Genomic DNA, 25,904 nt, shown 5'->3' with positions numbered 1-25,904 from the left:
GTATTGCTTTGGATCATTATTAAGCAGAACTCATCATACAATCCTTGCCCTAATAATACCTAAACCATTTGTCATACAGTGGACCCTAACCAAACCTTAATTTGATAATGTGTCTCGGGGATACTGGAAGAAATTGTCATATCCGTCCCAGGGGTGTTTTGTCTCTCTCTTTGTATTTTAAGCTTTCTGTTTGTTTTTTGGCTTCTTGCTCGTGGATGATCCTTCGCTATTCCCTCCCAGTAGATTTGCTTGTGATTTCTCCTTTGTTCCAATCAAATTCAAATACAGGGTAGCATTTCACCAACCTCCTTGGTTAAAGGCGAGGACGAATGGCAGTTAATAGTTGTTTCATTAGCCGAAACCCTAGGGCTCCACAACTACCCTTCAGCTGGTAAAGCTGCTGAAAAAATTATTCTTGAAGGAATCACTTTAGTCAACATGGTTGTTGATCTGTACAAGAAAGTCCAAACCCAGAGTCCACTGAAGTCAATGGAAAGGTTCCTATAAACTGTAGTGAGCCCTAATACTTCAAACTGCAAGGCTATGTCTATAGTACAGGGGTTTTGTGCAAAAACAGCTGTTTTGTGCAAAAACCCATGGAGTGTCCACACCTCAAGCACATTTTTGTGCAAGAAAATTCTCTGGTCCAGCAGAACAGAGGGCTTTTTGCTGTATAGGTATACCTCTTTCTACGAGGAATAACTCCTTTTTGCACAAGAGTTTTTGCGCAAAAAGGTGTGTGTGGATGCTCAACAGGGGTTTCTTGTGCAAAAGAGTCTATCAGAAAAAGCACAGGTGCTCTGATGGCCATTCTGCAAATGGCCATCAGAGCTTTCTTGCATAAGTGTGTCCATGCAGTGTAGACACGCTTTAGAGGTATGGATGTGCTTTTGCGCAAGACGTTTCTGTGGAAGATCTCTTCCGCAAAAAGCTTCTTGTGCAAAAACCCTGCAGTGTAGACAAAGCCCTACTGACTAAAGGGCATGCTGCCATAAAGAAATTATCTTCACGAGTCATTTCAGTCCTACATCCTTCTTATGAAAGTACAGGTTAGAACTCCCTGCTCTGGCACCCTCAAGACCTGAGCAGTCCCAAAACAGGGAGTTTGCCAGACCACCAGGGAAGGTCAAGGCTCCCCTCCCAACTGTCAGCTCTGCTCCTGGGTTCCAGCCCTGGCCATTTGGCTTCACTCCTGGCCCCATCCACTGGGCTCTGCTTCAGGCCTTGGCTGGGGCTGCACTCCCTACCATGCCAGCCCCATTACCAGTTGGCTGGGGCTGTGCTCCTGACCCTGACTGGACGGGGCTCTCTGATACAGAAATATCCATGGTCCTGCTGGACCACAGATGTTGCTGGACCAGAGAATCCTGGATTTCGGAGATTCAGCCTGTACAAGATGTCTTTTTACTTCATGTCTGTACAGAGCCCAGCACAGTGGTCCACAATCTGATCTGAATGACTGACATGAGAATAATCATATTTATCTCATTCCTAAAAATATTTCCCAACGAAATCTATGCTTCTGGAGAATGTGGCTGCAGTGCCCAACATGCCGATGGGCTAGTGCTTTGACCCTGTTCCTGGGAGAGTACTACTTTCCACAGATGATGACTCCAGTAATGATGTCACCGTAGGCTGTCCCATAGAACTGCTTGGAATAGTTTTGAGTAAATGAAATTTAGTCAAAATATGTTGGTTGGAACTGGCCTGGGACATGGCAGACTCAGGTTCAAGTCCCTGATAAGCCTGATTCAGAATGACCAGGGTTGAAAAACATCTGTTCTGAATGAGGCAGAGCAGGGATTGAATCTGAGTCTCCCCAATCCCAGGCAAGTGTCCTAAAAGTGAGGGCAGAGAGAGAGCATTTTTTTCTGTCCCTCCCTCTATCTCCTGAATTGAAAAGCTCAGATTTTGGACCCAGATGAGCACCCTCCCTTCCCAAACTTAAGAACTCTGATTTTGATCTGAAAACGGACATTTCCACAAACTCCAGTTTTCGTGGAAATGTTTCAAAAGTTTTATTTTCATGTAAAAGCAGAACAAATATTAAAACCTTGAGAGTTTCCCCAAAACAAATGAGTGATCCTCTGGGTGGCTCTACTATCCACCAATAGGTTGGTTAGTTGTGCGTGCTTTCTCGTGCTTGGATGTTCCACCAATGTGATTTGTGCCTGCAAGTAATTATTGCTGGAGGAAAACAGGTAGTTACTTTGAGAGAGAGTTGAAAATTAGTCCCTTTGACTTTCACATTAGGATTCTCTCTTCACTAAGGACTATACTGTGTCCTCAATAAATACAGTTAACTCCCATTGCCAGCTTTAAGCTTTCAAAAGATATAAATATTTACCTGATTCTTCTTTAGCTTCCTGGTCAACCAGGGGCCTGTTGGTGTAATATTTACACAATAATCTGTTGCTCTGTATGATCCTGCATGTAATTTAAAAGTCATTTTTTTTCTGCTACTATTATAAACACATTCTTATAATTTTCTACTCCCTTTGTAAGTCATTATTGGCAAAGGGATTGATTAAATAATAGCTCAAAGAATAGCTGTAAATAGTGTGTTTTCAACAAATGTGTACCTGTCATTTGTTTACTTGGATGAGTTTGCAGATGCCGTGTGTTTGCTTTGCACACAGGTAGGTTTTTGTTAATATTTATGGTGCTTAATGGATTAGGCTCGGTGGCAGTGATCTGTACCTCTAGTTTTGCTTCCAGTTTCAGGTTTGATCAAACCCAGAATCTAAACCAGGGATGGGCAATAATTTTCACAAGGGGGGGCACTTAATTAATTTTGGTATGTAGTCACATGCCAGCTCCATCCCCAGAAGGGGCGGGGCCTGGGGTAGAAGGGGTGGGGCTGAGAACTAGCCTCCCCCAGAGTTGTCTGGGGCTGAAGTCTTTGAATTAAAAACACAGCCAAGGGCTCCCAGCTCCTGGCCCAGCACTACCGTGTTGCCTGACAGATGCCTGAGGTTGCTGCAGCTATGCTGCAGGGTCGTGGTGCTACCCTGGCAGGGGCTGGCATTGCAAGCCCTATAAATGGCTGCTATTTAAAGGGCTTGCAGCTCCTGGCCCTGTGACTATTGCATTATCTAGGAGCTGCCTAGGGTTGCTGGGACTATTTAAAATGCTCACAGCTCCTACCCCTGCTGGGATAGCGCTGCAGCCATGAGCTGTGAGCCATTTAAATAGGATCCTGCTGCCTGAGCCACCACCTGGAAATTTGGTGCAGTCCGTGGGCCGGATCAAAGTGTTAGGTGGGCCAGATCCAGCCCCTGGCCTGCATCGTGCCCAGTCCTGCACTAGTTCAAGCAGAGCAAGTGTGGGTATGCCTCTTCAAGCTGGGAATCATAGTTTGCCTCTCAAATGTAGATGTATCTTTAAATAGCCAACTTCCATCACTCCTTCAAATGGTTTGAGAAATTGTTTATATTGGTTTATAAGCAATATTTTAACTAAGCCCCTATTTGTTCATCAGCTATCAAATCTCCCAATTTGAATGTTCCATTTGTCTAGCAAGCATTTCTAATTACATCAAGCCCAGAGTTCCTAAGAAAAGTTTTGGAATCTGTTGTTCCCAGTCCCTTTACTGTAGTGAAACAGACATAGATATTGTACTATATCCTTGTTTTATATTATTACTGTAAAGTGTCTTTCCTATTAAACTACGGTATTTGTACCAACATTTCAAACTTGGGTGCTTTAAAACTGACTGCCTAAATTAATATTTTGCCACAAGAATAATTCGCCTGATTTTTCAGAGCTGCCAACCTCCCACAATTACCACTGACACCACTGTGATTGTGGGAGCTAAGTATGCCTGAAATTTAAGTGTGGATTTAGAAGCACAAGTATATTTGAAAATGTTGACCTTGACATCTGGATTTTATGGTACTCGAGAGATTTTTAGTAGTCACATTGTGATCACTTCTTTTAGGGATCAACTTAACTCTTTACTGAAGACCTATAACTATTTTTATGTTGACCAAGAGAATCTGCAACTCTCCTATAATCAGGTAAGAAATGTAAGCAAACATAACTTTCTGTTTGAAAAGCACAGCAGGATTGCAGTAATGAGCTATTGGTGCAGTCTGCAGGTGAGCTATATATCATGAAATTAAAATACCCTGGGAGTACGCTAGTGGCATATTAATATATAAGATGGAGCGTGCTTCTTCAGTTATAGCATAAGTTTCACAATATAAAAAAACAAGTATTATAACCAAATTACACAGTCCCCTGAGGGTGGCAAGTGCTTTGAAGGACAGGATTAAAATTCAAAATGATAAGGGCAAACTGCAGAAATGGTCTAAAGTAAACAGGATGACATTTAATAAGGGCAGGTGTAAAGTACTCCACTTAGGAAGGAACAATCAGTTACACACACACAAAATGGGAAATGACAGCCTAGAAAGGAGTAATGTGAAAAAGGACCTGGGAGTTATAATAGACTACAAGCTAAATATGAGTCAACAGTGTCGCACTATGCACAAAAAGCCAACCTCATTCTGGGATGTATTAGCTGGAGTGTTGTAAGAAATGCGAATTAATTCTTCCACTCTACTGCATGCTGATAAGGCCTCAACTGAAGTATTATGTCCTGTTCTGGGCACCACATTTCAGGAAAAATGTGGGCAAACTGGAGAAAGTCCAGAGAAGAGCAACACAGATGATTAAGGGTCTAGAAAACATGACCTATGAGGAAAGTTTGAAAGAATTGGATTTGTTTAGTCTGGAAAAAAGAAGACTGAGAGGGACATGATAATGGCTTTTAATATCTAAAAGGGTGTTACAAGGAGGAGGGAGAAAAATTGTTCTCCTTGACTTCTTAGGATAGGACAAGAAGCAATGGGCTTAACTTACAGCAAGGGCGGTTTAGGTTGGATATTAAGAAAAAATTCCTAATTGTCAGGGTGGTTAAACACTGGAATAAACTGCTTAGGGTGGTTATGGAATCTCCATCACTGGAGATATTTACGAGCAGTTTAGATAAACACCTGTCATGGATGATCTAAATGGTGCTTGAACCTGCTGTGAGGGCAGGGGACCAGAGTTGATGACCTCTTGGGATCCCTTTCACTCTGATGATTCTATGATAAAGCATAGAAAGGTCTTGACTTGATCATCTCTCCAGGTCCCTTGCAGTTCTGAGATTCCTTGATTCTATGATTCTTCAAGAGTGATGGGGAGCAGAAACTCACAGATCTAAGCTATGTGGAAAGGGGAAGGAGTTATTGACTCGGCGGTGGGATCTCCCTGCCATCTCATTCCCTAGATCAAAGGGAATCAGACTTGTAGAAATCCACCAGGATCCAGAATCATCAGCTGAGGGAAGACACATTGTGGGAGGACTCTCCATTCTTTACTCTCCCTCAGTTCAAACCCATGGAGGGAAGGTGCAGGGTCACTGGCACTCAAGTTTCTTGTAATTTTGTCAGCATCCTCCTCAACACAGGGAAGCTGCCCAACAGTGGCCTCTGGGAACAACAGCAGTCAGGTTAGAGCTTGGTAGCACACTCCCGGCTCTGGCCAGAGAGGCTGGGGGAGAGCATGGAGGCAAGGAACCTCTGAGTGCATGTGTCTTGTTTCTGGTGTATCCCCCAAGATCCTCAGGCTTTGAAGTCTGACTCACCTTCCTCTTCCACAGTGGAGAGCTTTTCCATTTTTCTGCCTTCCTGGGAACACATGGGGTCCTCAGAGAATCAATCCTGGCAAAATAATCTGCAAAAGGGAAGCATGGGATTCTCAATCTGTATGCAGCCAAAACTCCACTAAATCATTTGGAGTTTCTCCGGTGAAAGGACTTTGTAAGGACTCTAGGCTTTTAGCCTGATGCAAGACCCACTAACATCTGTGAGAACTTTTCCATTGTTTTCAAAGTGCGTATTGGCTTGGGCCTTTTCCCTTTAATTTACAACATAGCTGTGCCATATAGTCAGGAATCCACTCCATGATTGCAAAATCCCAGGCCAGGACTTAAACAGATGCTGTTGTGTGACACCTAATTTTGTACGCCTGCCATAACACTGCAATCCTGATGTTTTTCAGCCAGAAGGCAGCAAACCAGTTATCGAAGGAATCCTGGCTATTTTTTGGGGCCTACGACGTCCCATCCGATTAAAAATCCAAGATGAGAAGCAAATTCCCCCTTTTGTGACTCTGAAGTCGCCGGAGCGTGTGGGTTTGTTCCCTAGTAAAAGGTAATATATTAACTTATATAGCCTCAGGCAGGCGATTGTTTTCACAGTCCAACCGTGAAGGTAAAACAAAGATGACATTTGCACACCAGATTCTAGAAAGGCTCTGCCTGTGTTTTGCATGGTGAAAGCCTGTGCAAGGTTTCATTTGCTGCTTGCTTAGTCTTATGACAGATTCTGCAACACCAGAAACAGATTTTTTTTTGTAATAAATTCAGCCTTTAAGTATGATTTAAAAGTAATTACAAAAATCAATAAGAAAAGAGGCCCAATCATCTGTATGGGCTACTTGCATACTTGAGATGGAGAACTCAGCAAGTGTGAACTTGTTGAATTCCCACTGTTTTCTGCAGTTATGGTAAGGGATGGGATGCCTCCAAAAGTGTTGCCCCTCACACTAGCATCTCTGAGAAGATTTATAGAGTAAATGCAGTACAGGCAGTCCCCGAGTTACACGGATCCGACTTATGTCGGATCCATACTTACGAACGGGGCTTTTCTCGCCCCGGAGGACGTGGGCGGTGGGCTGCTGGTCAGTTTCAGCAGCGGCTGATTCAGGACGCCTGGGGCAGAGCAGGTGGGCTGACTACAGGAAGCCGGAGGCAGAGTTGCTCTGCCCCGGGCTTCCTGGAATCAGCCGCTGATCAGTTTCAGCAGCAGCTGACTTGGGGACACCTGGGGTAGAGCAGCTGGGGTGCTGCTGGGTTGGTCCCTGCAGCGCTGAGGTGCGGCGCTGCGGGGACCTACCTGGCAGCACCCCAGCTGCTCTGTTCCAGGCGTCCAGATTTAGCCGCTGTTGAAACTCTGCCTCGGGCTTCCTGTAGTCAGCCGCTGGTCAGTTTCAGCAGCGGCTGAATCTGGACGCCAGTTCTGACTTACGTACAAATTCAACTTAAGAACAAACCTACAATCCCTATCTTGTACGTAACCCGGGGACTGCCTGTAGAGCTCTGCTGAGTACAACGAGGTATTTGATACACAGAGAAATTATTAATTCCATTGGAGAAGTTGAGAATTTATCTGAAAACTGGAAGGTGGATAAGGAACTGGTTAAAGGGAATACTACAGTGGGTCATACTGACAGATGAACTGTCAGGCTGCAGGGAGGTTACTTGTGGAGCTCGTCAGGGATCGGTCTTGTGGACAATCTTATTTAACATTTTAATTCATAACTGTGGCAAAAAAGTTGGGAGTTTGCAGATGCCACAAAGTTGAGAGGTGCTGCTAATATAGAAGAGGACCAGCATATCATGCAAGAAGATCTGGGAAACCTTGAAAACTGGAGTAATAGAAATGGGATGAAATTTCATAATGGAAAGTGCAAGGTCACACACATAGGGACTAGCATCAAGAATTTTTGCTATAAGTTGAGGATGTATCAGTTGGAAGTAGGGTTGCCAACATTCTATTTCAAAAATAAGGGAAGGTTTTCTTAGCAAACCTGTCCCACCCCGGTTCCCAATATTATTATTATTTAGTTATTATGATATTTTAATTTTCCAGTGATATTTCTTGCTGCTTTTTGCAGCACTCAGCAACTCCTAATCTTCTTGTGTAGAAATGAAGTATCAAGAGATGCCCCTTCTTATAAGGGATTGATGGGAACCCTAGTTAGAAGTGACAAGGCTAAGGTGTATTGGTTGATCACAGGAGGACTGTGAGCCACTCATGTGATGCGGCCGTGAGACAGACTATAATGCAAAGCAAGAATGCATCAGGCAAGATATTTCCAGTAGAAACAAGGAAGTCTTATTGACATTATACAAGGCACTGGAGAGACCTCATCCAGAAGAGCATGTGCAGTTCTGGTCTCCTGTGTTTTAAGAAAGATGAATTCCAACTGGAACTGGTGCAAAGAAAGGCTACTAGGAAAACCCTACCTTGAGAAAGGAGAAACTCAAAGAGCTTAGCTTATTTAGCCTAACCAAAATATGACTGAGGGGGAGATATGGTTGCTCTCTATAAATACACCAGAGAGGCAAATTTCAGGGAGGGAGAGGAGTTATTTGAGTTAAGGATTAATGTGGGCACAAGAACAAGTGGATATAAACTGGCCATCAACAGGTTTAGACTTGAAATTAGGCAAAGGTTTTTAACATCCAATGAGTGAAACTCTGGAACAGCCTTCCAAGTGGAGCAATGTAGGCAGAAAAGTGAACTGGCTTTAAGCCTGACTTGATGAGTTTATGGAGGGGGTGGTATGATGCAGTTGTCTACAGGGAAGATGGCCAATCAGTGGCTGCAAGTAACAAACATGCCCAATGGTTGGGGATACGATTCTGAGTTGCTATAGAGAATTCTTCCCCAGGTGTCTGGTTGGTGGGTCTTGCCCACATGCTACAACTGAGTGCCATATTTGGGGTTAGAAAGAAATTGTCCTCCAGGACAAATTGGCATAGACCTAGTGGCATAGACCCCTTCTGGAAGCCTGGAGCAGGGCCCTCCCACTTTACCCAGCAATACTGTCACAGCCCTAGAGTTGGTCAAAGATTTTTTTGACAAATAATTTAATGACTAAGCAAATTATGTTGAGCCGTGTGGCTAAGGTAATTCCTGGCACTTAGGAGAGCTGGGTTCAGGTTCTGGCTGGGCCAGAGATTTCCTGTGTGACTCTCATTATTTTATGTCTGTTATTACAGTACCTAGGAAACCTTAGGGTTGCCAGGTGTCCGGTTTTGAACCAGACAGTCCAGTATTTGAGCTTTCTGTTCGAGAAACAAATTGAGAAAATAGAAATGAGAAAATAGAAATATCCGGTATTTTCTAAATAAGATGTAATGTAGATTGTGATGTAATGTCAAGTGTGTCCGGTATTTTTGTTGAAACCATCTGGTAACCCTAGGAGACCTAATCCTGGATCATTGTGCTAGGAATACAGATTTCTCTGTGCATCAGTTTCCATCTTTAAATGCAGCTCATGAGACATCCTTGGCCTGTTTGGTCTGTAGTGTAAGCTCTTCAACGAAGGAACTGTCTTGTGTTATGGCTCTGCCCAGTGTCCAGCAAACTGGGGCTTTCCTCTCAGGTGGGGCCTTGGGGGTAACTATAAAATCAATCATTATAAAACATGAATAATCAGACACATTATTGTCTGAATTTTCACCTGTTCTGCTTAGGCTTCTGAGCACCCTGTGGTGCCTTTGGTCCCACAATTCATGTTTGGTAAAATACGCTATTGTGATGTGCTAAAGTTACCTACTAAATACAATCTAATGAAAGACTCTAAAATGATGACTTGGAGTTCTAAACAGGAACAGCCATCTGTTATGGGGCACTTGGCTGGAGCCTAAACTGGATTCACTCCCACTAAGAAAGAATATCAGCCTGTAAATAAATGTTTGATCCCTGTTTCAGGGGGATGATGCGCTGGGGAGAATTTGATAATCTCCATCACATTAGCGAAGAGACACCAAATTCTTCAGAAGAGCCTCTAAACCATGAGAAAGGTCAGTTTTCTTAATATATTCATCAGAAAGTTATCTTATGTGGCTGCACGGGTATAAAAGAGGACAAAATGTAGAGTTGTCTATGGGCTGGAGTATTAAGAGACAGCTTTTCCTTGATTTCCTCATGATATTTAAATGCTTCTTGAATACATTGTAAGAAGTAATAGTGAAGTTATTACATCTGCTCATTATCTATGTAGCAATCAGCCCGTAACACTAAATTATATTGTCTATAATGTCTCTGAAGAGATAATCCCCAAACAAAGACTCAATGGAATGATCTGTGACCAGTTCAAACAGCATATAACTCTGACTACCTTATGAACTCTGCAAGCCATTATAACTTCTTGCCAGCACCACCTACTGGCAAACAGCTGCAGAAGTGAAGCTGAAAGCTCTCTGAGAGGAGGTAAAGTAACATATGCTGTGCTGATGATGTTTTATTTTGTCCAGGTTGCTCCTCTTATGAGAGCAGCACCCTCAAGCCCAGAAGTGTGCAGGAGCCCACTTCCCTGAGCCCACACAGAACCAGAGCCATGAGTGACACACTACAAGTGAGGAAAAGGGCAAATTCCCCAACGGATGCAAGAAAGGAAGTGGAAAAGCACAGGTTCTCCATTAATGGGCATTTCTACAACTACGAGGTGTGAATGCTCTCCTGTTCGAAGAGTTACTATGAATGCGGCAGAGAACAGATGGGGGTGAAATGCAATGAGTTGTTTAAGATTTGATTCTGCTTTAACCATCCTCAGGGGAGCTGTGGCATGAGAGCAGAGTGACCAAACAATTTAAAGAAAAGGAAGACTATTATGCAGATGTTGCATGATGCATAATCCCACATTGTTTTTACACCTGTGTTGATTTCACCACCATGGTATTAAATGTATTGGAATTAAATGAAGTTAATATATTGCTGCTCTTGTTTTTTAGACATCTATTTTCACTCCAGCTTTTGGATCAGAAACTAAAATAAGAATAAACAGCAACATGAAAACAGGAGAAGTAATAGAACAACTGCTTCAGAAATTTAAGGTAATTCTTTCTGAGTGTGTGCCCATCACTGCACAAAAATTGAATTCTAGAAAAGATAACCAGAATATAAAAATGCCCTTTACTTCTGGCTGTATCTAAGGACAGAAATATTAAAGAGATTTTCCACAAACTTAAAATATACCAATGAATAGCGTGCTCTTGCTGCGTTTAGGGACGCAGCTAGGTTTTATTTTCCTAAGGCTTCAGAGATGTTTTGAGACTAGTGACAAGTGTTCGATGCTGTCCTTACTGTCATTTCTGGAGAAGGAGGAATTACTTCATTATAACCACATTTACAGTAAGGAAAGCTAATGTAGGGCTTAGTGCATGTGACCATGTCTCCCTCTACTGACAGGCCCTTGCAAATATAATTTCTTCTTCGAGTGGTTGCTCATGTCCATTCGAAGTAGGTGTGCGCACTGCGTGCACCGCGTCTTCCGGAGCGTTTTCCTTAGCGGTACCTGTAGTGCCGGCAGGGCGCCCCCTGGAGTGGCACCGCCATGGCAGGGCATAAGTAACCCTGCCGGCACTGCCCCACCTCAGTTCCTTCTTACTGCCGTGACGGTCTTTGGAGCGACTCTATCTCTCTTAGTCTCCAAGGGTATGTCTACACTACAAAGTTAATTCGAACTAACAGACGTTAGTTCGAATTAACTTTGATAGGCGCTACACTAGCGCTCCGCTAGTTCGAACTTAATTCGAACTAGCGGAGCGCTTAGTTCGAACTAGGTAAACCTCATTCTACAAGGACTAAGCCTAGTTCGAACTTACTAGTCTGAATTAAGGGGTGGGTCAGACCAAAGGTCCATCTAGCCCAGTAGCCTGTCTGCCGACAGTGGCCAATCCTAGGGACCCTGGAGGGGATGGACCGAAGACAGTGACCAAGCCATTTGTCTCGTGCCATCCCTCTCCAGCCTTCCACAAACTTTGGGCAGGGACAGCACTCCTACCCCCTGGCTAATACCACTCCATGGACCCAACCTCCATCACTTTATCTCACTTCTCTTTAAACTCTGTTCTAGTTCTAGCCTTCACAGCCTCCTGCAGCAAGGAGTTCCACAGGTTGACTCTTTGCTTTGTGAAGAACAACTTTCTGTTACTTGTTTGAAGCCTGCTACCCATTCCTTTCCTTTGGTGTCCTCTAGTCCTTCTATTATGGGAACTAATGAAGAACTTTTCTTGATGCACCCTCTCCACCCCACTCATGCTTTTATAGACCTCTATCCTATCCCCCCTCAGTCTCCTCTTTTCTAAACTGAAAAGTCCCAGTCTCTTTAGCCTCTCTTCATATGGGACCTGTTCCAAACCTCTGATCATTTTAGTTGCCCTCCCCTCTCTCACCCTCTCTCTTCCCCTCTCCCACCTCCTTTTCCCAGTCTCCCCGAGTTTTGTTCAATAAAGAGAGATTCTATTTTTGACCACACGTTTTCTTTATTTTGTACATCAGGAAGGGGGGCTAAGGAAGGGTAAGTGGGAGGAGGTGAGGGAGGAATGGCATACGAGCCCCCGATGGGGAGGACTGGGCTGGCTCTGCGGACTTCTGGGGTGGAACCTCTCCTGCAGCCCCCCAATTACCCCCTCTCCCCAGATGGCAGCCTGCGGCAAGTGCAGCCAGTCTGATGGCCGAGTGCTGTGATGTGCCCAGTGTGGGTACTCCGGGCAATCTAAGCCAGGACTACATTGCAAGCGGGGCACCGCTGAGAACTGTCTGTCCGGGATGGGGGTCGGGTCCCTTTAAGCACAGCCCTCGGCTAGCCTGAGGCAGCAGCTCCACGCTCTAAGTCCTCATCTGATGCCCTGCCGGCACTGCTTCCAGCCATCCTTAACCCCGGTTCAGGGTCCACTTAATGTGGACATGCTAGTTCGAATTAGCAAAATGCTAATTCGAACTAGTTTTTTAGTCTGGATCCGTTAGTTCGAATTAGCGCTGTAGTGTAGACATACCCCAAGTTAGTTAATGGTTTCCGTTCTCAAATTTGTCTGTAAATAGTTCTTGTAGTTAGATAGTTAGGTTCTTTGTTTTGTTCCTTCTCCCTTGGGGGTAAGGAATGCCAAGGCCGCAAGGCTTCAAGACGTGAGCTGACTGCGGGAAGTTTATGCCCAGGCGACTCACACAACAGTTGCCTTAAGTGTTTGGGTGAGGCTCATCTGGCAATTGCCTGTAAGATCTGTAAGTCCTTTAAGCTTTGCACGAGAAAAGAAAGGGTTTCCCGCCTGAAGCTTCTCCTCATGGAGACAGCGCTTCAACCGGGGGAGGCTCCACATCGGCACCGTGCGTCGGCGTCGAGGTCTCGGCACCGGTCTCACTCTCCTCCGTCCAAGAGGGCGAAGAAGTCCCGCAGAAGGTCCCCTTCAAAGAAGTCAACTTCAATCGGGCACCGCGGCGCGGGCTCACCGGCGCACCACTGGCACCGAGGGGGCCTCGATAGTCCTGGTCGCCTGCCTTCACACCGGCCATCCACGCCAGACACGTTTGAAGCGGCGCAGGACCTTATTAGCCTCACGACCTCCCCTCCATCATCGGTTGACTCGGAAGCCGCTGCCTTGGAGGGTAAAGTCATTGCGCGAACTGCTCACCAGGCGTCATTGGACACTGTTGATTCAGCAGCCCGCACTATGGCAACTGGAGTCGTTATGCGTCGCGGGGCATGGCTCCACGTCTCGGGAATTCCCCCGGATGTGCAACATACGATCCAGGACTTGCCCTTTGAAGGCAAAACTCTGTTCTCGGAGCACACTGACTCTAGGCTCCATACCCTAAAGGACACAAGGTCCACCTTAAAGTCCTTGGGCATCCACACGCCGGCCCCACAGTGTCGGCAGCTGCCCTATAGGCAGCAGGGGAGAGCGCAGCCCCAGGTTCCCCATGGGGATTACTGGAGGGGCCGCTCCCTGGCCTCCGGTGGAGGTTCCGGGGCGGCTACGCACCCCCAGGGGGCTAGGGGTCGACGTTGTCGCCCCAGGACTGATACCCAGCAGGGAGGTCCTCATGGTCCTTCCCATCAGGGCAAGCCCCAATTTTGACACCCTTTTCGAGAGTCCTGTACCAGTCTCCCGCCCTGGCCCCCCGTTTGGGGCCAGGCTATCCCTTTTTGCCCATGCATGGGCTCTAATCACATCAGATGCCTGGGTTCTGAACATAGTAAATGGAGGCTATACTATCCCATTCCTGGGCCCACCGCCCTCAAAACCGCTTTCTCCGTCCTTAGTAAGGGATACCCCTCACGAACACATCCTGCGCCAGGAGGTTTCTGCGCTCCTCGAAAAAGGGGCAAAAGAGGGGGTTCCTCCGCATCTGCAAGGAAGGGGATTCTACTCCCATTATTTTGTTGTACCCAAACCGAAGGGAGGAGTCCGTCCCATCTTGGACCTCCGAGGTTTAAACAAGGCGGTCATAAAACACAGGTTCAGAATGGTGACCTTGGCCTCGGTCATCCCAGTGCTTCAGTTAGGAGACTGGTACGTGACTCTCGACCTCAAGGATGCGTACTTCCACGTGGCGATCAGGCCCAGCCACAGGAGGTTCCTCAGGTTTATGGTGGGCCAATACTATTTTCAGTTTACGGTGCTCCCCTTTGGTTTATGTACGGCACCAAGGGTGTTCACGAAATGTATGGTGGTGGTTGCCGCCTTTCTCCGCAAACGAGGGGTGCATGTGTTCCCGTACCTCGACGATTGGCTGATCCGAGGTCGCTCGTACGATCAGGTAGAAGCTCATGTGGCACTCACAAGAGCCCTCTTCCTAAAGCTAGGGCTCATGATAAACATCGAAAAGTCATCCCTGACCCCCTCCCAGCACACAGAATTCGTGGGAGCCCTCCTCGACGCAAGGGTGGCAAGAGCGTTCTTGCCCAAGAGCAGGTTCCTCTCCATAGTGGAGCTGATCTCAGGGTCATATGGGCCATATGGCGGCGTGCATGTACACGGTGCGCCATGCCAGACTCAGAATGAGACACCTGCAGGCGTGGTTGGCACAGGCCTTCAGCCAATCTAGGGGTCTTTGGGACTCAATAATCACAGTGCCCCCAGAAATTCTGGACTCCCTCCTATGGTGGACCCAGGAAACTGTGGTACGCAGTGGGGTTCCTTTCAATGCCCCTCCCCCCTCCCTTACGCTGGTCACCGATGCATCCGACCTGGGCTGGGGAGCACACCTAGGGCGGCACAGGACTCAAGGCCTCTGGTCCCCCTCCAAACGAACCCTGCACATAAACGTCCGGGAATTGCGGGCGGTGAGGAGAGCCTGCGAAGCCTTCCTGCCAAGGCTCTCTCACCGCTCGATCCTGGTTCATATGGACAACACAGCAGCGGTATTTTATCTCAGCAAGCAGGGTGGGGCACGGTCATCTCCCCTCTGCAAAGAGGCCCTGCGACTCTGGCACTTGTGTGTCACGCATGATATCACGCCTCAGGCGGAATACCTCCCAGGGTGCAAAAACCTGCTAGCAGACACGCTGAGCAGATCCTTTGGAGCCCACGAATGGTCGCTCAAGGACGCTGTTTTGCGTCAGGTTTTCCACAGGTGGGGTTATCGCGTCCTAGACCTGTTCGCCTCGGCACACAATGCCAAGTGCAGGAACTACTGTTTCCTGCTGGGGCTGGGGAAATATTCCCTGGGGGATGCCCTGACGGCTGTGTGGCCAGAGGGCTTTCTCTATGCTTTCCCCCCATTCCTCCTAATTTCCAGGGTGTTGACCAGAGCGAGGACATTTCGGTCCACAATCATTCTCATAGCCCCCAGGTGGCCCAGGCAATTCTGGTTCCCTATCCTAGTGGACATGCTTACCCAAGACCCAATAGCACTCCCTCCAGTCAGGGACCTGCTAACTCAGCCGTGGGGCAAGGGGACCACAGTTCACCCGGATCTCAGGTCTCTCCACCTAACGGCGTGGTTTATCCGTGGTTGAACCAACCTGAAAGGGAATGGTCCCAAGAGGTTCAAATGGTCCTCCTCAGTAGCAGGAAACCCTCTACTAGATGGTAGTACGCTGCCAAGTAGCAGTGCTTCTCGTCTTGGGCATCCCGGAGAGGAGTACACCCGCCCTCGGCTCCTATTCCGGCTATCCTTGACTATCTTCCAGCTTCGGTCTAGTGGCCTGTCCTTTTCCTCTATCAAAATCCATGTGGCATCTCTCTCTGCCTTCCATACTGGTACGGCAGGAGTTTCCCTCTTTTCTAACCCGGTGGTTAAAAGGTTTCTTACTGGTTTAGAAAAACAGGCTTATGTTACCCCCCTTTGAACCACTGGCCACGTGTTCACTGAAGCACCTCTTGAAGGTTGCTTTCATCGTGGCCATTACATCGGCTCGAAGGGTTTCAGAGTTAAGGGCGCTAACTGTCGACCTGCCCTACCTTGTTTTTTCACATAGCAACGTAAGGCTCCGGCCTCATCCAGCCTTCCTCCCAAAGGTGGTGTCACCGTTCCACCTGTCCCGGGAGATTTATCTCCCAGTTTTTTTCCCAAAACCTCACGCCTCCCCTAAGGAGCGGGTGCTTCACTCCCTGGATACTAAGCGGGTGCTGGCATTCTACATTGACAGAACCAAGCCGTTCCGCAAATCCCAACAATTGTTGCATTTGGGGAAAGGGTGAAAGGCTCGCCTATATCGACACAAAGGCTATCAAGATGGGTGGTGCAATGCATCACACAGTGTTATCAACTGGCTGGTAAAATCCCACCCAGGGTGAAGGCACACTCTACCAGGGCGCAGGCATCCTCGGTAGCTTTTGGTGCTCAGGTACCAATCACGGAAATTTGCAGGGCGGCCACATGGTCTTCCCTTCACACGTTTACAGTGCACTATGCGCTAGCACAGCAGGTCAGGGAGGATGCAGGGGTGGGCTCTGCAGTCCTCGAATCTGTAATGAAAATATGTAAATATGTCCTGTTGTCATTTTTGTTAATATGTGCCTTATCCGTGTTGGATTGTTCGAATAAATCCGTTTATTGTTCACCTCTCTTCATGACTCTGGTGGTATGACTGCTCCGACCCCTCCTCCGTGGGGTTAGCTTGGTAGTCACCTACTTCGAATGGACATGATCAACCACTCGAAGAAGAAAAGAATTGTTACTTACCTGTAACTGTTGTTCTTCGAGATGTGTTGCTCATGTCCATTTGACTCCCACCCTACCTCCCCTTCATCGGAGAATCCGGCAAGAAGGAACTGAGGTGGGGCAGCGCCGGCAGGGGTACTTATGCCCCGCCATGGCGGCACCACTCCAGGGATTGCCCTGCCGGCGCTACGGGTACCGCTAGGGAAAACGCTCCAGAAGACGCGGTGCACGCGGTGCGCACACCTACTTCGAATGGACATGAGCAACACATCTCGAAGAACAACAGTTACAGGGTAAGTAACCATTCTTTTATTTACAGTTGGGGCAGCTCATGCCAGTGAGGCAACAAAATACATTTTGGAAACTCTTTTTAACTTAAATCTGTATACACTTGTCAGTCAAGGATAAACTGTGCTTCACAGCTCTCCCTGGTAGTGAAATACAGTGCCAGAAAGGGCGAGGAATGTAGTGCTGGATGAAGCACAAATCTTGGTCTAGCTAATAGTGCCTCCTGAATGTGCCTGGTTGCCATGGCAATTTACCATGCAGGACTCACTTTATAAGGGTGTTGCTGTGGTAACCGCTGTTTGGTTACAGCAGGATTGTAGCAAGTAAGGCCAGGCTGGAGGGGGCTTGTAAAGGGCAGGGATGGGACCTGAGCCCGGTGCCTTCCTGACCTCAGCACCCATGGGTCAGGCCCCGTGCTTGAAGAGGCAACTGTGGTAGCAGCTCCAGCTGTCTGGTCTGCTTGTTGCTGCTTCCTTATAAACAAGGTAAGTTTTAATGGCTATTACATGGGGTGGGGTGGATGTAAATATTTTGAGAATTGGGCCACAACTTCAAAGAAAAAATAGTTGCCAGCTTCCACTGCTTACCGCAAAAGATGTTTTCCTCCCGTGGCCAGACCTGTGTATTCATGAGGAAGGTCCCATGTTGAAACCTTACTGGTAAACATGGCATCTGGAGGCATGCAGCCAAGCAACATTACAGGAGCAGAAAGGCTATTAAAATAGGCAGCAATGATCTTTATACTGGAGATAATGAATAATAATAACAATAACAGTGCCTAGCTTTTATATCGCGCTTTGGAACTTTCTAATTTCATCTTGCTGCTGTACAGCACCATGAAGTGTGAAGTCATCAAAATGCAGTGGAACATGTGAAATAAAATGCTAAGAGGAAAACGTAGACTTTTATGAATAATATCCATAACTAATCTGACTATTGGATGTCTTATGAAATGGTGGAGAATAAATCATGAGTTAGATGTAAAAAGGACAGCAAATTCTGTAGTGTTGTTCAGGAAAATGGGTGGCAATAAATCCAAATTCTCCACTGCAGCGTCTATAGAGCTGATAAATCTGATTGTCACGAAAAGATTTGTATGGAGTATTACAGTGTTTTCAGGGGAAAAGACAGTAGCAAGCTATTACTTTTTTATGAAATGATCCACTGTTGAGATTCATTACACTTTTGGAAAGTACAATGATAGTTTTATCAATCCCATGACAGTTGGGGGCAAAGGTTAGGAAAATGATATCTTAGTGTGAAACCTTGTCCAAAGTCCAGAATCTTTTGGGGTGCCCACCCTACTAATTCTGTCTACTATCAGTATTGAAAGCCAAAATCTCAGATTGTGATTTAATGCCACAAATTTGAGGTGCATCTCTGTTAACTGCTGACAGTTTATGGTGGGGAATTGTAGCATATGTAAAATCTGCCACTCGGTGTATTGAATCAATTTTGTTTTTTCTTTGTCAGATTGAAAATAGTCCACAAGAATTTGCACTTTATATCATCCATGCATCAGGAGGTAAATAAGCCAAACTATGTTGCTCCACTCCTCCAAAAGGCTTTGGAGGCTACTTATATTGCTGACAAAGAAGTCTTGCCAGTGCTCTCTCAATTGGGGATTAGGTTAGCCTAAAAGTATTTGTGAAAACCTTGTAGTCTCTCAGTGGAAAATTGAGTTTAATTTATTCATCATATACTTTGTATATATAATGGGTGCATCTAGACTGGCAAGATTTTGCGCAAAAGCATCTGCTTTTGCGCAAAAACTTGCCAGTTGTCTACACTGGCCGCTTGAATTTGTGCAAGAGCACTGACATTCTAATGTAAGAATTCAGTGCTTCTTGTGCAAATACTTTGACGCTTCCGCTCAGGGATAAGCCCTCTTGCTCAAGAGCTCTTCCAGAAGAGGCCAGTGTAGACAGGCAACATGAATTTCTTGCCCAAGAAAGCCCGATGGTTAAAATGGCCATCAGAGCTTTTTTCTGCAAAAGCGCGTCTATACTGGGCACGGATGCTTTTGCGCAAAAGCACTTTTTGCGCAAAAGCATCCGTGCCAATCTAGACGCGCTTTTGCGGAAATACTTTTAACGGAAAAACTTTTCCGTTAAAAGTATTTCTGCAAAATCATGCCAGTCTAGACACAGACCATGTGTATCAAGTTAACTTTGTTATTTTAGAAAAAGCAATAATATGCTTAAAAGCCTAACTTGAGATGAACATTCTGTCCTAATTTATAGTTAAGTTTGTTTAAGGACATTCTATTTGAAACCTATAAGCTACGTCTACATTGCCCAGTCTTGCACAAGAACATATGCAACTATGGCCTAGATTGGGTAATGTAGACATAGCCATAGCGTATTGCTCTCAGAAGGTGGTAAAATACATATATAAGGAAGCATTAGCCAATATTTCCTTGAAATGGTGAGGGTCTATATATAGGTCTACAATTTATAGTCCAGTTTATATATTGGGCCTGTAGCAGAGCATTTATCGGATCTTTGCAAAACACCCTGCTTCCTTTATTCCATTAGAAAATATACATTTCATATGTTAAAAATGAACATTCAAAATGCTGAGGTAGACTCTGAACAGAGGGGAATATATTAGTCATTCATGTAAAAACGTGAAAGATAAAGAACGGTTTGCAGAATTATTCACAGGGATTGTATTAAAGAAGAACTAAGGCTAACATTTCCAAACCAGTGGGCCTCAAATTAAACTCCTAAATCCATATTACATCACCCAAAGAACAGCTTTTGGTTCATTTTCTGCCAGTTTATATTGTTAGTATATCTGGTGTTAGTACTCTTCTTCTCTAATTGCTAACTAATGGTTCTTATCTGCTTCTTTTAACTATTCAGTCTTTAGGTGCTTATAGACTATCAGTTTTGCCTGTTACATACTAGTTCAGCTTTCCCTTTGATATTTATATACCCACTGCCTCTTCCTCCCACCATCCTCTTCCCTATTTATTTTGGTTCCTTAACATCCAACACTCCGGTCATCTGAAGAAGTGGGCATTTAAAAATGGCGCCGGCTGGCATCATGCAAATGAAGCCCGGGAAATTCAAATCCCGGGCTTCATTTGCAACTTCGAATGCCTACATTACCCCCCTAGTTTGAACTAGGGTGGTAGTGTAGACATACCCATACAGACTAACTCAGCTACCCCTCTGAAGTTTATATTTAGATGCCTAAAAATAAGTTTAGGGCCCTAATTTGGTTGCCTCGTTTGGAAATTTTGGCCTTAGGAGCATATACTCCCATCTATCTGCATGTGGCACTCACATGTATGTTAATGACTATTATGTATGTTAAATAAAATGTATGTCCTAAGTATGAAACAACTGTGCCTATGCAAAGAATTGACCACACTGTTTCTATTAGGTATTAGTTACTGCTGCTCTAGGTTGTGCCACAAAATGAGCATGCTTGTCCATTCATTTGTTTTCATTCCTAGAAAAGAAAAGGCTCAAGAACACGGACACTCCGCTGCTGGAGAGACTCTTACAGGGTCCCTCAGAACAGATTGCGCAATTTTTTCTCATGGACAAGAATTCAGAAGAAGTTACTAGTGACGTATGTACATCATCATCCTGCCTATTTCCCAACATTCTTCCCATTAACACACCTCCCTGATGGGCATATCTTGTGATCCCCACGATAGGTTGCTCAGTACCTTAAATTTCACGTTCCTCTCTTGGAATCCATTCTGCAAAAATTAAATGAGGAAGAAGGTCGGGAGATTGAACAGACAATTGCAAAGTAAGTAGGAATAAACAATGTAGGTTTGACTCATTTGTTTATATTCTGAGTAAATACACTGCATACAAAGTCATTGGTAGGTTCTACAAAGTAGCACCTATATATAGTGTATGAACATAAGAACAGCCATACTGGGTCAGACCAAAGGACCTTCCAGCCCAGTGTCCTGTCTGCTGACAGTGGCCAATATCTGGTGCCCCAAAAGGAATAAACAGCACAGATAATCATTAAGTGAACACCCCTACCATGGTGCTGTACTGTGTCTAGTCCTGCAGAGATGTACAAAAATGGGAAGAAGGCACAAGGAGCCTTCTCACCCCTTGTGCACACCTGCCAAGCAGCAGCCACAGTCTCACTGATTTACCATCCCAGCGTGCAAGACTTGTGGATGTCTTCCACTGACAGCTGCGCTGGGCACACTGGCCAACAGATCCTGCACATTGCACCCTTTGCATGCAGCTCCAATTTGAAACACACTGCCTCAGCGCTTCCAGAGATAGTCTTGATAAGTCAAGCAGAACGCATCCTGGGCTGCTGGGCTAGAGCACATGTGCATAGCACACTCCCCAACACCTTCACATACAGACCCCATGGGTGTAAATGGCTGTAAATGCCAGAACAAATTCCATAATATTTGTATAGCACTTAGCAATGATTTGCTAATGGAAAGAGTGGGTCAGTGGTGAAAATATTAGCCTGGCACTTAAGAGACTCTGCCACAATCTCAGTTCTCCAGTTGTAAAAAGAGGATCATAGTACTTTGCTTATGAGAATCAATGTACTAAAGATTGGGCAATGTTCAGAGACTCTAGTAACCCTAATGTAGATAGATATGGAACTCTGAGCATCCCTCAGACTGCTCTTCTGCTAGCTGAGATGAACTTTCCTGATGCCAGCCAATGATATACCAGAGTAGCAGACAGTTTGCAATGCAGATCAAAAGCTAAACTTGTAGAGGGCTTGTCACTGAGGTCAACAGAGGAATTTAAAAGCTTCAGAGAGGTAGCCAAGTTAGTCTGTACAGGATACACTTAAAAAACAACAAATAGTCTGGTAGCACTTTAAAGACTAACAACACATGTAGATAGTATCATGAGCTTTCTTGGGCATAGCCCACTTCTTCAGATGACCAGAGTGTTGGATGTCCAGAAGCAAGAATAAGGAGTTCAATACTCCGGTCATCTGAAAAAGTAGGCTGTGCCCACGAAAGCTCATGATACCATCTACATGTGTTGTTAGTCTTTAAAGTGCTATAAGACTATTTGCTGGTTTTTAAGAGGAATTTAAACCAGCCGATGATCAGGCCAAAATGAACAGGTTAGGGAATCCAGAAAAATTCAGAAGTTTTATAACAGCGAAGTTGCCAGTTTCCATCAGAAATTTTTTCTGATTAATAATTTTTGACTCCCCTCAAATATTTTATTTTAAATTTGGGCTGAATATCTGAATTTTGTTTTTAATTTTTTGTGCTCTCTCTCTCTCTTTTTCTCGCTCAGATACAATAGGGAGAAGGATATAATACTCCAGCATCTTAACAGTAAAAGGTTAATAAAAACGGAGACTGCTGTATAACATCACACTCTGCTGCTGATCACACACTTCCTCTAAGCCATAGGAGACTTAATTTTCTATTCCTTATATCTTTGGAAATATTGAGAACGTGCCATAACTGTGATCTGTACAGCACATGGGCCTCTAAAGTTGAGTGGGGTTTGTTTCTGGTAACTTTTCAAATGGGACTGAAAACAAACTCTGTAGAATTCTGAAGGGGAATTAAGAAAAGCTGATAAAACCCGTATTCTTCTCTAGCAGGGGCTCTGCCATTGTGACCACTTATGTAACTTGAAACTTCAGAAAGGAGAAAAGTCCATTAAAAGGGCACACCTTTGAAACTTGTCCATTTGCAACCCACAAGCCAGAGCATTGTGAATATAGAGATATATCATAATCATCCAGATGGATTAAGAATCCTACAGAAAACTGAAAATAATGTCATAGGCTGTCTGCTTTAGAAGAATTGTTTAATTGGAGTCCGAGGGTGTTCATCAATCTGTCTGAGAGTTTATTAATCTGAGTCTGAGGATGTTCATTAAAAGGCAAAGGTCAGATTTACAAAGGTATTTAGGCACCTAAGCGGGTGATGTAGATAAAGCTCTTTAAAAATTGATGGAATGTAGGTGCCCAATTCCCTTATCTTTGTAAATCAGACCTTTGCAGGTTTAGCTTGAATGATAAGATCTGAAAAAGACTCTTCCACTCATGCTTTTATTTTAATCAATTGACTAAAAATGAGGGATTAATTTTTCACCTGAAACTCCTTTTTAAGGAACTGTGTAATGAGTGCTCTCTAAACATTGTTATATTTGATCCATTTCATAAAGACTGCACGAGAGGTATTTTCTCTGGGATAAGAAATGGATTATTTCCCCTTTCCTTGTTCCTTCTTTTTGCTTAGAGGCTGAGGTGGGCTGTGTTCAGCAGGTAAAAATATGTGTAGGCAGTACAATCCCAGTGAGTACTGCGGGGGCGGACTAGCATAATTCACCCATGTCCCTGAGGGCTCAGGCATTTTGTGGCCACAAAACAATCTGTGTCCGTTTCTTCTTTAATATCATTCGACTGGCTCCTGCACCTCAAGCATTTTGCTAAGGCCAAACGTGCCAGGCAGTAAACAAAGACCATATAATTCACAAGAGTAACTCGCTGCCCTCTCTTATCATGCTGTGTTTGCTTTCTTTCATATGGCTTCTGTAGCCTATGCTGAGTTGCCATTTACTTCTGGAGATTACAAACATTGGGGGGGTTCTGTACCATAATGCAGAATATGCTCCTGTACAACACAGTAAAATAAATTAGATAAATATAAATAACCACTTTACTCTTGTCTGAGATACTGTAACTTGGATGGTGTATCAAAATTGAAATTCACCTGTGTTAACGGGAATGATTTGTTATCAGGAACTAGTTTATTTTAATGTACAATGTCTTGTAACCCTAACTATGTGTCTTTTATTAAGGTCTTATTTTTTGGCTAAAACCATTCAGCAGTCAAGAATACTTAGTTTTAAATATTGCAGATCTAGAACTGTCAATGCCTTAAGCCCATAAATGGATGTATACAGGTGCTGCTGCAGTATTTGAACGGAGACATATGGAAGTTTCATTGCCGAGCCTTAAAAATGGGAAATTTGAGCCAAAAGGTGTAGGCTTGTAAAGGTAGGCCACATTTCAATAAAGTCTGGACCAGCTTATGATTTTATGCCAAGACCAAATACATTAAATGATTGTGTTGTTTCCACCTAAAACCAAGCACAAGTCACAGTTTTAGTTGAGTTTCACATTGAGTTTTGAGTTCACGTAAAGATGTGGTATAATCTTTGGCACTGGTTAGATGGCACTACAACATACCGAGGTATTCTTATATTAATGTAACTAGAGTACAAGCCTACTGGCTGATTAGAAGTTACAAAACGCCTGTTTTAGCTGGACTGAACCATTGCTCTGTCTGAACAAATGTGAAGTACTAAATGGAACACAGCACTCACATGGTTATGGAAGTGAAAACTTAGGTGGTTTGCATAAATCCCTGTTGCCAAAAACTGCCTAATTCCACGCCACTGTACTTCTGGGTCCTCACACCTTCACACCAACAGCCTACACCTGCTTCCATTCAAGTCAATAGAAAATTGTCCTTGTTTTCAATGGGAGCATTATCAGGTATGTACACTCACCATGATGACTGCAGTAGGCAACCTTTGCTTCCATTTAGTTTTGGAAGTCAGTGTGGGAAGGGAGCCACAGGGAAAGAAAGAAAAATGATCTGATCTTATTTATAGTGGCTAAAGAATGTATTGTATTGTTTTTAATTTTAATACAAAAATGTATTTTTTGTAACTCTGATTTCCTTCCATGATTTGCAATATATCCAGTGCATTATATCTTTGAAAAATTTTGTAATGAGATTTATGTAGAATGGCCTATGGGATTCAGCCTAGTAACTGTTGAGTAGTTTATTTATGAATACAGAGTATGAAAATGTTGACTGATTAAAATATTAGTAACTCATCATCATCACATGTTCCCTCTCCTGTCATCCATTTCCAGACAAACAGAGGCTAGGGACACTATTCCTACCCATCCTGTTTGATAGCCAATGATGGACCTAACCTTCATGAATCTATCTAGCTCTTTTTTGAACCCTGTTAAAGTCCTAGTCTTCACCACATCCTTTGGCGAGGAGTTCCATAGATTGACTGTTCGCTGAATGAAGAAAAACTTCTTTTTGTTTGTTTTAAATCTGCTACCTATTAATTTCATTTGGTGACCCCATGTTCTTATATTGTGGGAATAAGTAAATAACTTGTTAATTCATTGACCTTGCTTAGATATAAAAGCACATCAATGTGCAGACCATATGGAAAATGGCTGGGAATATATCAGGACTGGTCCCTACATGCACACTGTTCTTAATTCAGCAAAACACTTTTGATTTTGCTTGACTTTAAGTGAGTTCTTAAATCTATTGGCTTTAATTGTTTAACCAAATCAGGTTTGAATAGAGGGCAGTTTTGCATGTATATAAAAATTGCAAAATTGGCCCAATGGAATATAAGTGGCTAGATTTAAGGTACTTTAACTATAATAGGTATATTTTCAAATTAATTAATCCAATTCCAATGGATATATGATGAGAGTAAAAATTAGTCTTTACAAAGGATATGAGGGAGGAAAACAGGCTCACTTCCAGTTATCCTTATAACATTTAAAGTAATGCTTCTATTAAGGGGAAAATAAATTTATCCACATAGGCCTTGGTTACCCTCTCATTGTGCTTATTGTCCTACATGTCAAATTTATCTTCCATTTGGTGCTGCAAGATTATGGGCAGACACTATTGAAGCCCATGCTTTTATTTTTGAAACGCTGATGTGTGAGAGAGGCTGTAGAAAAACAGCCCCTCACACTGACCCTAGTAAGTTACACTTGAGTTTATTGGGACAATGCATCACTCTCAGAAATCACAGGACCTAGTGTGATATTCCTGCTTGGTAATGAGCCTTTAAAAAAAAAAGTTACTCTTATGTTTGTTTTATTTCTACTATATGAAAAACT

At 44.2% G+C, this 25,904-nt stretch overlaps 1 protein-coding gene across 8 annotated transcripts in view; it reads left to right on the top strand.

Annotated features, from left to right (window-relative positions):
* Positions 1-25,904, top strand: part of RASSF6 (Ras association domain family member 6) — a 172,146-nt gene that overhangs the window by 117,327 nt on the left and 28,915 nt on the right. For 5 of the 8 annotated variants that reach the window (XM_089778152.1, XM_025185814.3, XM_089778153.1 and 2 more), the window contains 9 exons: positions 3,941-4,019; positions 6,052-6,203; positions 9,555-9,646; positions 10,100-10,290; positions 10,577-10,678; positions 18,495-18,546; positions 20,488-20,606; positions 20,695-20,792; positions 22,289-24,866. In XM_089778152.1, the coding sequence (XP_089634278.1) occupies positions 3,941-4,019; positions 6,052-6,203; positions 9,555-9,646; positions 10,100-10,290; positions 10,577-10,678; positions 18,495-18,546; positions 20,488-20,606; positions 20,695-20,792; positions 22,289-22,364 (961 nt within the window). In that variant the 3' untranslated portion in view covers positions 22,365-24,866. The other 3 variants (XR_016349517.1, XR_016349518.1, XR_016349516.1) reach the window with 2 other exon arrangements.

Source organism: Pelodiscus sinensis, chromosome 4, assembly GCF_052426305.1.
Source record: "Pelodiscus sinensis isolate ZL-2025 chromosome 4, ASM5242630v1, whole genome shotgun sequence".
NCBI classification, from domain to species: domain Eukaryota; kingdom Metazoa; phylum Chordata; order Testudines; family Trionychidae; genus Pelodiscus; species Pelodiscus sinensis.
Note: the sequence above shows the minus strand (reverse complement) of the source record. Positions and strands in the feature narration are given on the sequence as shown.